A 13,598-nucleotide genomic window follows, 5' to 3' on the forward strand; every position below is an offset into this window, starting at 1 on the left:
TCTAGCATTAAGGGGAATCAGCATCTAAACCTCATCATATTGTGGTCACTTCTCCCACATTCTTCACCCAAATTTAGTTCGCCCTTCCAATTTATTGAATTATTCATAGTCAGGTATAGCAACACCTCTACCCTTGGCACTTACAATTGACAATTGTCTGATCTGAGTCATAAAATCCTCTGTTAGAATGTAACCAGTGATAACATTGGATCTGTTGTAATGTGACCAATAGTAACAAGCTGTAAGGGTCAGCTGACCCAGTAAACCATAGAACCAATGACAGAATGATGTGATGATCAGCTGACCAGCTGACTCAGTATAAATAAGAACCTGCTGGGAATTGTTAAATTGCCCGGAATGGCCCAGGGTGAGGCCTCAAGTTTGGAGTAATGAAGTTTCGTTATTAAACCTTTTCTTTGATTTGTAACTTGGAGTAAGTTTTGTTATATTTTTATTGCCAACACTGGAAGAGTTCCTTCTGGATCAGTATCCTGTTGTTTGAAACATTAGAGATTATTCTCTCTCTTCAGAAGGACAAATTATTCTTTAAGTGATCAATCAGTATGTATGAAGGTGCATCATACCAGTTTCATTATAAAAAATATATTTTTACTTTAATTAGCCATTATAGTTAACTGAATCAAATCTAAAGGTTGAGGACAGTTCTATTTTTCATCTTACAAGGGTATATCTGCAAGCTCTGAACATTTTCTGATTAATAATGAATTGAGCAATGTGATTCTGTCACAGTATGAAAACAGAATATTAATAATTTCATATTTATTGTTTCCTTTAATGTCATTGCAAGAAATGTCGACAGATTTTCATTCCATGTTATATTATCACAATGCTCTTGAACTTCAGGAACTGTTAGTGTGAAAACTATAAACACAACCAGGATAGACCTTTTCATGGGACACCCGATCTTTACCTAAGGTTTGAAATATAGAAACATAGAAGATAGGAACAGGAGGAGGCCATTTGGCCCTATGAGCCTGCACCACCATTTATTACGATCATGGCTGATCATCCAACTCAATAGCCTAATCCTGCTTTTTCCCCATAACCTTTGATCCCATTTGCCCCAAGTGCTATATCGAGCCGCCTCTTGAATACATTCAATGTTTTGGCATCAGCTACTTCCTGTGGTGATGCATTCCACAGGCTCACCACTCTTTGGGTGAAGAAATATCTCCTCACCTCCGTCCTAAATGGTCTACCCTGAATCCTCAGACTGTGACCCCCGGTTTTGGACTCCCCCACCATTGGGAACATCCTCCCTGCATCAAACCTGTCTAGTCCTGTTAGAATTTTATAAGTCTCTATGAGATCCCCCCTCATTCATCTGAACTCCAGCGAAAACAATCCTAACCTAGTCAATCTCTCCTCATACATCAGTCCGCCATCCCTGGAGGAATGGCCCATAGTTTAATGAAAAATGAATTAATTATATATTATGATTTAATGTGGTATAAAATACAAAGTTTGCGGTTAATTTGACAGCAGCAGAAGCGCAGCTCACCTCGGAATGCTAGTCAAATATGTTACAACGTTCAGAAAATCTTCTTCAGAAAGATCGCCAAAGGCCATGTGTTCTGGGAAAGTGATGATTGGTGCCCCATCTCCACTTCGTCCCCCTGTGTTAAAAATATTGGACGTAGAAGGTCATTAAAGGAGTGAAAAATCTGCAATGATTTACAGTAATAACATTTACAAACAGTACAGAGTGAAACAACTGTTAACATTCTCCCACTGACTTTGGTAAATGTGCGGCACAGCACTGAACCGTACAGATCAGATGCAAAAGCAAAACGCTGTTGATGCTGGAAATCTGAAAATAAAATCTGCCCGGACCGCTGACTATACCCAACATTTCCTCTTCGATTTCAAATTTCTAGCATGCATTGTATTGTGCTTCAAATATGAAGCATATTCTGGCTGTAGTCTGGATCCCATCAGCTATTCACAGCTGGAACTTCAGTGATGCACTCAGCCCCCCTGAACGATGTGAGAGAATAGCCCGGGTTCCTGCTCAGATTGCTATTTTGTGGACACTTGCTGGGAATGCGAGATTTGATTCAGCTAAAATATCCTCCCATGGTTGAACATGCTGGCACCACTCACCCTCTAGGTTCACCCATAAAGACTATCAACTTAACAAAATACTAAGTGACAGCAGACAGCTATAAGCCAGTGTATACCATCTACAAGATGTAGGAACTCACCAAGTCTCCTTAGACAGCACCTTCCAAACCCATGACCACTTCCATCTAGAATGACAAGGACAGCATATATATGGGAACACCATCACCTGGCTGTTCCCTTACAAACCCGGGTATACGTCACCGTTCCTTCACCGTCGCTGGGTCAAAATCTTGGAACTCCATAACTAACAGCACTTTCGGGGCACCTACACTACACGGACTGCAGCAGTTCAAGAAGGTAACTCACCACCACCTTCTCAAGGGCAATTAGGGATGGTCAGTCAATGCTGGCCTAGCCAACGATGCCCAGATCCCAAAAATAATAAACAGAAAAAGCATTCCAAATGTGAGTCTTCCTTCAGCAAATGCAGGGAGCAAAGTAGAAGCTTTGAAGTAAGTCTGCAGTGTAAAAGGAGAACCATTGAACCTTCATGCCAACACCATGCCAGATTAATTCAAAAAATGGAGGGATGGACATCACAATATGTGATGAAAATTGAAAATTTTGTCTCAATGTTTTCATGCAATTAAAAAAAATAGCCCAGCTTTTGCATTGTGTGGACACTAAATCAGATTTTGCCTGTTTTTGCAAATGTTACTCCAGTGGAACTGATTTCAAGATCTGCCCAACAGAGTGGCAAAGCCATGGGAGAAATTGCTTTTCCTGGTGGTAGCTTTAGCTGATGGTACATGTTTTGAGACATGTAAAAATGGGAGAGTGACCTGAGCAGCCAGAGTGTGTGACGTCAGTGTATCTTTAAGAAAGTTTTTTTTAAAAACATGGTTTCTGCAGCTCACAGCTTTAGTGATGTCATTGTTGCTGGAATAATTATGATGAATCCTGTTATTGCTACCTAAGTGGTAAATGGGGTTGTTTGTGTTTACTCTGGGATTAGTTTTCCGATCCTGCATTGTTAGGAGGATGGCCATGTTTGGTTTGATTTGATTTGATTTATTATTGTCACATGTATTAACACACAGTGAAAAGTATTGTTTCTTGCGCGCTATACAGACAAAACATACCGTTCATAGAGAACGAAAGGAGTGCAGAATGTGGTGTTACAGTCAGTGTAGAGAAAGATCAACTTAATGGAAGGTAAGTCCATTCAAAGGTCTGACAGCAGCAGGGAAGACGCTGTTCTTGAGTCAGTTCGTACGTGATCTCAGACTTTTGTATCTTTTTCCCGATGGAAGAAGGTGGAAGAGAGAATGTCCAGGGTGCATGGGTTCCTTAGTTATGCTGGCTGCTTTGCCGAGGCAGTGGGAAGTGTAGACAGAGTCAATGGATGGGAGGCTGGTTTGCGTGATAGATTGGGCTACATTCACAGCCTTTTGTAGTTCTTTGCGGTCTTGGGCAGAGCAGGAGCCATACGAAACTGTGATACAACTAGAAAGAATGCTTTCTACGGTGCATCTGTAAACGTTGGTGAGAGTCGTAACTGACATGCCAAATTTCCTTAGTCTTCTGAGAAAGTAGAGGCATTGGTGGGCTTTCTTAACTATAGTGTTGGGATGGGGGGACCAGGACAGGTTGTTGATCTGGACACCTAAAAACGTGAAGCTCTCGACTCTTTCTACCTCATCCCCATTGATGTAGACAGGGGCATGTTCTCCTTTACGCTTCCTGAAGTCGATGACAATCTCCTTCATTTTGTTGACATTGAGAGATTATTGCCGCACCAGTTCATCAGATTCTCTATCTCATTCCTGTACTCTGTCTCATCATTGTTTGAGATCCGACCCACTACCGTGGTGTCATCAGCGAACTTGAAAATCAAATTGGAGGGGAATTTGGCCACACAGTTATTGGTGTATAAGGAGTATAGTAGGGGGCTGAGAACACAGCCTTGTGGGGCAGCGATGTTAAGGATGATCGTGGAGGAGGTGTTGTTGCCTATCCTTAATGATTGTGGCCTGTGAGTTAGGAAGTTCAGGATCTAGTCGCAGAGGGAGGTGCCAAGGCCCAGGCCATGGAGTTTGGAGATGAGTTTCATGGGAATAATGGTGTTGAAGACTGAATGTAGTCAATAAATAGGAGTCTGACATAGGTGTCTTTGTTATCTAGGTGTTCTAGGGTTGAGTGGAGAGCCGGGGAGATAGCGTCTGCTGAGGACCTGTTGTGGCAATAGCAAACTGTAGTCGATCCAGGTAGTCCGGGAGGTTGGAATTGATTCGTGCCATGACTACCTTTCGAAGCACTTCATCATGATGGATGTCAGAGCCACCAGCCGATAGTCATTAAGGCATGCTGCTTAGTTTTTCTTAGGTACCGGGATGATGGTCGTCTTCTCGAAGCAGATAGGGACCTCAGACTTTTGTAAAGAGAGGTTGAAGATGTCTGTGAATACCCCCGCCAGCTGATCCGCGCAGGATCTGAGTGCTCGTCCGGGTACCCCACCCGGGCCATTCGCTTTCCATGGGTTGACCTTCAAGAAAGCTGCTCTGACATCTGCAATGGTGACCCCAGATACAGGTTCATCCAGGGCTTCCAGGGTGGAGGGCATGCTCTCGCTGACCTCTTGCTCAAAACGGGCGTAGAATGCATTGAACTCATCAGGGAGAGGTGCGTTGGAGCCGGCGATTTTACATGCCTTCATCTTGTAGCCTGTTATGTCTTGCAGACCTTGCCATAGTCGGCAGGGGTCGGTGTGGGTAGCCTGGGACTCTAGCGTGGTCCGGTACTGTCTTTTGGCATCTTTGATGGATCTCCTTAGATCGTATCTGACTTTCTTGTATAGGTCAGTGTCGCCTGACTTGAACGCCTCAGATCTGGACTTCAGCAAGCAGTGGATATCCCTTTTCATCCATCGTTTCCGGTTGGGGAACACATGGATTTGCTTCTTTGGCGCACAGTCTTCTACTCACTTACTAATGAAATAAGTGTGTTTTTAGACAGGGTTTTTTTTTCCAGTGAGTTTAAGGTTTCATTTTCAGTTCTGAACTGCAGTTGGGTTTTAACAGGGATAGTAAGCTGAACAGAAGTCTCTCTCTCCCTGTTGTATTTGGAAATTCTGCTGGTGATCTTAAAGCAAGGTTTTGCCTTCCTGAAGAAAATAAATCTGCTGGTGTTGGGGGCTGGACTGGAGTCTGTCTGGTGTTTTGGGAAGATGTCTTGTCTTCAAACTGTTTTGAGTCTCAAGAGCATTTGATTGCAGAATTCAACTTAACAGCCTCGATCCCAGTATCACGTGACCATTAGTCTGTGCTGTGTTAAACCTGTGAAAAGATTCTTTTGTCTATGGGATTGGTATTGATTGGAACATTGTAGAGATCTTTGTTAAGGGTCATACATTATCATGGTTGTCTTGTTATTGTTTGTAATTGGTAAAAGTTCTTGCTAATTTTCTTACTATACATGTTACCTACATTCTTAAATAAATTTTGTTTGGTAATTGTACCCTAGTGGGTCATTTGAATCACACCTGAAGTGAAGCATCTCATGCTTATCCTAGCCAAATTCAAAATGCAGAACTTAGGATTCAGGCGGGCTTCATAAAACACTTTGAAGTTTCTAACCTGAACCATAGCAAGTTTATATCACTTGTTGTCAATTGTACCGAGGTAAAATGTATATTTGTCATTATTCTAAACCTGTCCCTCAGTACTCCAAATCAGATGAGGACAGGATTGAAATTAAAGATGGAAAATTGTGTAAATACTCAGCAGGTCTGTCAGTGTCCGGGGGGCAATAAAAAAATTAACATTCAGGTCAATGAAGCAGAAAGGAATTTGAGATTTGTTGGTTGACAAGTTTTTGTTGCTTCTCGCTTCCTCCAAATAAAAGATATTGAGATGGGACTCATGTGAATTCTAACTATGCAAATCTTTATGTGGAATAGGTGGAACATTCTTTGTTATAAGCTTATGCAAATATTTGAGTAAATAAATGCCATTTCCTGCTTTGGGCCTATATAAACTTGTTCACTTCAGACCTGTTATGTTGTATTTTAAATCCCCTGTCATGTAAACCTGCTGTTAATGTTGCTTACCATTTCCAGAATCATCCTAGTGATGGACTTGTTATGGTTGGTAATCTCAAGTGCATCTTGGAGTGGTTATGGATTATGAAGCTAGATAGAGTGACTGGAAAATGTGCTTAAGGGCTAAATCAATAGAGGTTCGGTGGCAGACGTTCACCAATCTCGTTCGCCCCTGCCCCCGCGAGAATGGAGAATTTGGCGCCCAGTCAAAACTCTTCACTGCAGCGGCACCGGAGAATCCCAGCCATGAACGAGCTCGGAGGTTCCCAGCGTTAAAGGGATATTTCACAAGACACAGAATAGACACATTCCAATGAGAAAGAAACATTGCAAGGGAATGGCCCATCATATGTGGTCAACTAAAAAAGTTAGATAAAATATTAAAGTTAAAGAAAAAGCATATTTTAATGCAAAGACAAGTGGCAGGGCAGGAGATTGGAAAGAATATAAAGATCAAAGAGTGACAAAAAGATTGATAAGGAGAGAAAAACCAAGGTACGAGTGAAAGTGATATAAAAACAGGTAGAGTTTCTATAGATATTTAAATAAGGAACGACTTATCAAGGTGAGCATTGGCCCTATAGAAAATGAGTCTGGGGTATTGGAAATGGAAAGTAGGGCGATGGCAGATGAATTAAACAGATATTTTGTATTGGTCTTCACTATAGAGGACACCAGTAATTTCCCAGAAACAGCTGTAAATCAGGGACTGTGGGGATTCTATGATTTTACGTGTTGTGGTGGTGGAAAAGCAGCTTCAAGCTGCATCATGACATGCCTACAGTGGGAAGCACTTATCCACATTCCAGGTAATCCTTGGAGCTCATACTTCGGCTTTCAAACGCAGATTTCTATTTTTACTGTCCTGAGCCGTGCAATTTATGTCGGTGAAGGTGAATCTCCCAGAGCTAGGATTCATTCCCGGCATACGTCCAGATGGTTAAAGGATTTCCTACATGCGGACTTCCCGTTGCTGTGAGAGAAGTGGACAGCTGTTGCTATGGTTGACAATTCAGGAAAAATGCACCAACTACACACTGCAGAAAAATAATTATTGCAACTTCTTGATGCCGCTTTCAAACTATTTCAAATCACACAAATTAAAATAAGCCCGACGCAAGGAGTTCATTTAAAACCTGACATCTGATCTCTCTGAAATATAATACCTGCCTCTAATATATGCGGTAACCTGATAATACCTGTTTGGGTTCACAGTTTCTAAATAACCCGGAGGTCAAATTCATTCTGGATAAACATGTAGCAAACTAAACACGATTATTAGCACGAACAAGAAGTCTTGTGGCACAGTGCACAGTGTCCCCCATTTTGAGCCAGATGCTCTGGGGTCAAGTCCCATTAAGAGTTTTAACAACACCAGGTTAAGGTCCAACAGGTTTATTTGGTAGCAAATGCCATTAGCTTTCGTCAGATGGAGTGGAAATCTGCTCACAAACAAGGCACACAGAGACACAAAATCAAGTTACAGAATACTGATTAGAATGCAAATCTTTACAGCTAATCAAGTCTTAAAGATACAGACAATGTGAGTGGAGGGAGCATTAAGCACAGGTTAAAGAAATGTGTATTGTCTCCAGGCAGGACAGCCAGTGAGATACAGTGAGCCATGTCAAGTCCCATCCCAGGGCCAGGAATTTACGGCTCCCTCCCACCTGGCAGGATATTACGTCCTGCCCAAGTAAATGGCAATTTAAGTGGCCTGGGAAGCACGGCGTGGCGGGGCAGTCCCAGGACTTGATGGCCACAAAAGATGCCATCATAACGTGTAAATCTTTCCAATATACCAATAGCAGGCAGTAAGAGCAGCAGAGTTTCCTGGCCAGTCAGAACCATGTAGTATCTGCAGAACAGCCCCCTCCCCACGTTAAAACACTTCATGTGCAAGTTCTTGTCAGTGAGGAGAATGCTGGCAGTATTCCAAAGCAAGCAATCTCCTCATTTTGAGGGACTGCCAGAGAGAGAATGATAGTAAACCATGGAATGGAGCTTTAACGTGACTCTGCTGGTAAGGAAGCTGCCTTCTGCATCCTCTAGTTTTAGACTCCCCTACCTTTGGGGAAAGATGTTGACTATCTACCTTATCTATGCCCCCTCATTAGTTTATAGACCGCTATTAAGATCACCCCTCAGCCTCCTACGCTCCAGGGAAAAAAGTCCCAGTCTATCCAGCCTCTCCTTATAATTCAAATCATCAAGTCCCGGTAGCATCCCAGTAAATCTTTTCTGCATTCTTTCTAGTTTAATAATATCCTTTCTATAATAGGTTGACCAGAACTGTACACAGTATTCCAAATGTGGCCTTACCAATGTCTTGTACAACTTCAACAAAACGTCCCAACTTCTGTATTCAGTGTTCTGACCAATGAAACCAAGCATGCTGAATGCCTTCTTCACCACTCTGTCCACCTGTGACTCCACTTTCAAGGAGCTATGAACATGTACCCCTAGATCTCTTTGTTCTATAACTCACCCCAATGCCCTACCATTAACTGAGTAAGTCCTGCCCTGGTTCAATCTACCAAATTGCATCACCTCACATTTATCTTAATTAAACTCCATCTGCCATTTGTCATCCCACTGGCCCAACTGATCAGGATCCCTAGATAACCTTCTTCACTGTCCACTATGGCACCAATCTTGGTGTCATCTGCAAACTTAGAAACCATGCTTCTTGAATTCTCATCCAAATCATTAATATAAATGACAAATAACAGTGGAACCAGCACCGATCCCTGAGGCACCCCACTGGTCACAGGCATCCAGTTTGAAAATCAACCCTCTACAACCATCCTTTGTCTTCTGTAGGTAAGCCAATTTTGTATCCATTTAACTACCTCACCCTGGATCCTGTGAGATTTAACCTTGTGCAATCACCTAACATGCGGTACCTTGTCAAAGGCCTTGCTAAGGTCCATGTAGACAACATCGACTGCGCTGCCCTCATCTACCTTCTTCGTTACCCCTTCAAAAAACTCAATCAAATTTGTGAGATGTGATTTTCCACTCACAAAGCCACACTGACTGTCCCTAATCAATTCTTGCCTCTCTAAACGCCTGTAGATAATGTCTCTCAGAATACCTTCGAGCAACTTACTAACTACAGACTTTAGGCTCACCGGCCTGTAGTTTCCAAGCTTTTCCCTGCAGCTCTTTTAAACAAAGGCACAACATTCGCCACCCTCCAATCTTCAGGCACCTCACCTGTGGTTGTTGATGATTCAAATATCCCTGCTAGGGTACTGCAATTTCCTCCCTAGCCTCCCACAACGTCCTGGGATGCACTTCATCAGGTCCCGGTCATTTATCTACCTTGATGCATTTTAAGACTTCGAGCACCTCCTTCTCTGTAATATGTAAACTCCTCAAGACATCACTATTTATTTCCCCAAGTTCCCTGACATCCATGCCTTTCTGAAAATACAGGATTAGTCTTCACATGTTTGTTGACAACAGCCACCTCTCCATCCACGTTGTCACTCTTGTCTCCTCTACCGTTGCTAAATTATCAAGCTGCCTTCTTAATATCTAATATTGGATGAGCAGAGATTTCCTCACATTGAATCCATTATCTTTGATCCCCGCTACAAGTTCCATTCTCTGATTACTGACTCCATCCCTCAACTGCCTGAGACTGAACTGTTTGCAATCGTGGTGTCGCACTCAACTCCAGGAGGAGTCTGAGATGCAAAATCAGTGCCATTACTAAGATTGCCTTTTTCCACCTCAGTAACATTACCTATCTTTGTCCTTCCCTCAGCTGCTGCAGCTGATCCACCCCAGTACCTGTGTGGGCCGCATGGTGGTACAATGGTTAGCACTGCTTCCTCACAGCACCAGGGACCTGGGTTCGATTCCCAGCTTGGGTCATTGACTGTGCGGAGTCTGCACGTTCTTCCTGTGTCTGCGTGGGTTTCCTCCGGGTGCTCTGCTTTCTTCCCACAATTCGAAAGACGTGCTGGTCAGGTGCATTGGCCATGCTAAATTCTCCCTCAGTGTACACGAACAGGCGCCAGAGTGTGGCGACTAGGGAATTTTCACAGTAACTTCATTGCAGTGTTAATGTAAGCCTATTGTGACACTCGTGAATAAACTTAATAAACTTTGTTACCTTTCGATTTGACCATTGCAGCATACCCCAGGGTGACATCCCACATTCTCCCACTTCTGTAAACCTGTGCTAATGCATACCTCTGCTGTCTCTGTCCTTACTCACACTGTTGCATTACTGAGCTCACAAAACTACTCTGACTCCCAGTTAAACAATGCTTCTATTTTTAAATTCTCATCCTCATAGTCAGATCTTCCCCTCTATCTCTGTAATCTCCTCCAGCCCGACAACCCTCCATTGGCACTCATCTAATTCTTGACCTTGGTGTTATTACCAATTTTAATCACTCCCCATTGATAGGTGTGCCTGGACCTGTCCGGTCCTTAAACTCTGGAATTCCCTCTCTATGTCTCTCCGCCTCTCTTTCTTCCTTTAGAATGCTTCTTAAAACTAACGCTTCGACTAAGATTGTGGCCATCTGCTCTAATATTGCCTTATATGGCAGTTATAAAGTTTGCTTTATAATGCTCCTCTGAAGCACCTTGGGATGTTGTATTACATTAAAGGTGCTTTATTAGTGCAAGTTGTTGTTGCACATGAGAGAGGATGTCCCGTGTTTGCAACAACAGCAAAGAGTAACAGCAGAACCTTCGCTAAATGTCACATTATTACTACATCGCTGCAACCGCCCCACCACAACACCCTTTCGCTGGCTTTAACTTTCCCAATTTAAGGTTTACTCTGGTGTTGAATCAATAACAGGTTCATCCAAAGCGAAGTTTATAACAGAGAAAGGGGTTAGGTTTGCATCAATCACCGAGAAAGATCGTCCAGTGGATGCAATTTAAAGAATGATGTGCCAGTGTATACCCACAAGTGATGGAAAACGGCTTATAATAAACGTACTGATTATATGCTAATTATATCACATTGCTTATGTTGAGATAAATTTCTTGAGAGTGGGAGTTTGCTGCCCTCTTGTGGTCTCATGGAGCAGAAATCTTTTTTCACCATTATCGACAATTTGATGACCTGATAATATTAATACATTCTCTTATTCTTCCTTTTCCTCTGTCTGTCATGAAATACATTTGCTATTTTGCTATCTTGATTGTTGCTCTTCTAAAAGCAACTAAAATATTATCACATTGTAAAGAAACTGCTAAACGCTGTGGTAAAATAATGGCACTCACCAACTATTTATGTGCAAATCAGACAACATTTAACAACCTCATGCCAAGTTAAACATGATAAACTGGAATTTTCTGCCCAAGGCAAACTGTTCCTTCAAAAGCAACAGTATGTCCTGAACACACAAACCAGAACAAGTCCAACCCGGCCAATTACTGCCCCATCAGTCTACCCTCTATCATCAGTAATGTGTTGGAAGGAGTCATCAACTGTGCTATCAAGCAGCACTTACTCAGCAATAACCTGCTCGCTGACACTCAGTTTGGGTTCCACCAGGGCCGCTCTGCTTCTGATCTCATTGCAACATTGGCTCAAACATGGACAAAAGAACTGATCTCCAGAGGTGAGGTGAGAGTGACTGCCCTTGACATCAAGTAGCATTTCACTGAGTGTGGAATCCAGGAGCCCTAGCTAAACTTGAGTCAATGGGAATCGAGGTCGGGTGGAACTCTGTGCCGGTTGGAGTTATACCTAGCACAAAGGGAAATGGTTGTGGTTGTTAGAGGTAAAAAAAATCTCAGTTCCAGAACATCACTTTCGGTGTTCCTCAGGATAACGTCGTAGGCCCAACCCTCTTCAGCTGCTTCATCAATGACCTTCCTTCTATCATGAGGCCAGAAATGGGGATATTTACTGATGCTCAACACCATGTGTAATTCCTCAGATACTGAAGCAGTCCTTGTCCAAATAGAACAAGACCTGGACAATATTCAGGCTTGGGCCGACAAGTGGCAAGTAACAGTTTTTTAATGGAATTTGGGCATTGCTGGCAAAGTCAACATTTATTGCCCATCTGTTGCCATCCTAGTTGACCTCGACAGTGGCTTTGCTAGGCTATTTCAGAGGGCACTACTATGGGTCGGGAGTTACATGTAGGCCTGACCTGGTAAGGACATCAGGTATCCTCCCCTAAGGGACATTAGGGTTTTTACGACAAACGACAATGGTTTCATGGTCATCGTTAGAGTTATAATTCCAGATGTTTTCCTATCATACTTACATTCCACCATCTTCCATGGCGGGATTTGAACCCCAGCTCCCCAGAACATTATCCTGGGTCTCTGAATTACTAGTCCAGTGATAATATGATTGTGCCACCACCCTATCTCAAAAAAGGGAGAATCTAATCATTGTTCCTTTGACATTCAATGGCATTACCATCACCATTGTGGGGGTTACCATCGGCCAAAAACTGAGCTAGCCACATAAATACTGTGGCTACAAGAGCAGGTCAGAGGCTAGGAATCCTGCAGTGAGTAACTCAACTACTGACTCCCCAAAGCCTGTCTACCATCTACAAGGCACAAATTCAGGAGTGTGATGGAATATTCTGCACTTGCCTGGGTGAGTGCAGCTCCAACAACACTCAAGAAGCTCAACACCATCCAGGACAAAGCAAGCTCCTGGATTGGCACCCCATCCACAAACATTCACTCGCTCCACCACCAAAAAACAGTGACAGCAATGTGTACCATCTAAAAGATGCACTTCAGATACTCACCAAGGCTCCTCATGCAGCACCTTCCAACTCCAGAACCACTACCATCTAGAACAACAAGGACAGCAGTTCCCCTCCAAGCCTCTCACCATTCTGACTTGGAAATATATCACCATCCCCTCACTGTCTCTGTGTCAAAATCCTGGAATTCCCTCTCTAACAGCACCGAGGGTGTACCTATACCACATGGACAACAGCGGTTCAGGAAGGCAGCTCACCATCACCTTCTCAAGGGCAATTAGGCATGTGGAATAAATGCTGGCCTAACTAGCAATGCCCGCATCCCATAAATGAATAAAATAAACAAAGATATAATGGTATCTCATAATGTGACTCACCATCCAAATACCTTGAGCAACATGAGGTTGCTGGGCTTACCCAATATAAAATGAAAATGTTTTTTAATGGTATGACAAATCTTAACTACTGTCAAACAACCCCTCTGGCATTGAAAATTAACTTTTACTAGTGTCGTGTCTGATTCAGGTTTTAATTACTGTTGGAGATTTAGAAAATAAAAGAAATGTAAATGAAACTTTAAAAAAATCTTTTCTTTCTGTCATTTTTCCCTCTCATAATCAGATCTTTTTTTCTCTAATATGCTTTCTACGCTGATTTGACATAGAATTCAGTATTCAAACTGACACTCCCTTGTTCAG

The 13,598-nt window shown here is 42.7% G+C and overlaps 1 protein-coding gene across 1 annotated transcript in view; it reads right to left on the reverse strand.

Moving 5' to 3' along the window:
* Positions 1-13,598, reverse strand: part of mcf2l2 (MCF.2 cell line derived transforming sequence-like 2) — a 334,271-nt gene that overhangs the window by 218,667 nt on the left and 102,006 nt on the right. Inside the window, exon 3 of the mRNA XM_078207045.1 lies at positions 1,523-1,637. Within this exon, the coding sequence (XP_078063171.1) occupies positions 1,523-1,637 (115 nt within the window). The remainder of the gene's footprint in view (positions 1-1,522; positions 1,638-13,598) is intronic.

This window comes from Mustelus asterias, chromosome 3 (assembly GCF_964213995.1).
Source record: "Mustelus asterias chromosome 3, sMusAst1.hap1.1, whole genome shotgun sequence".
Classification (NCBI taxonomy): Eukaryota; Metazoa; Chordata; class Chondrichthyes; order Carcharhiniformes; family Triakidae; genus Mustelus; species Mustelus asterias.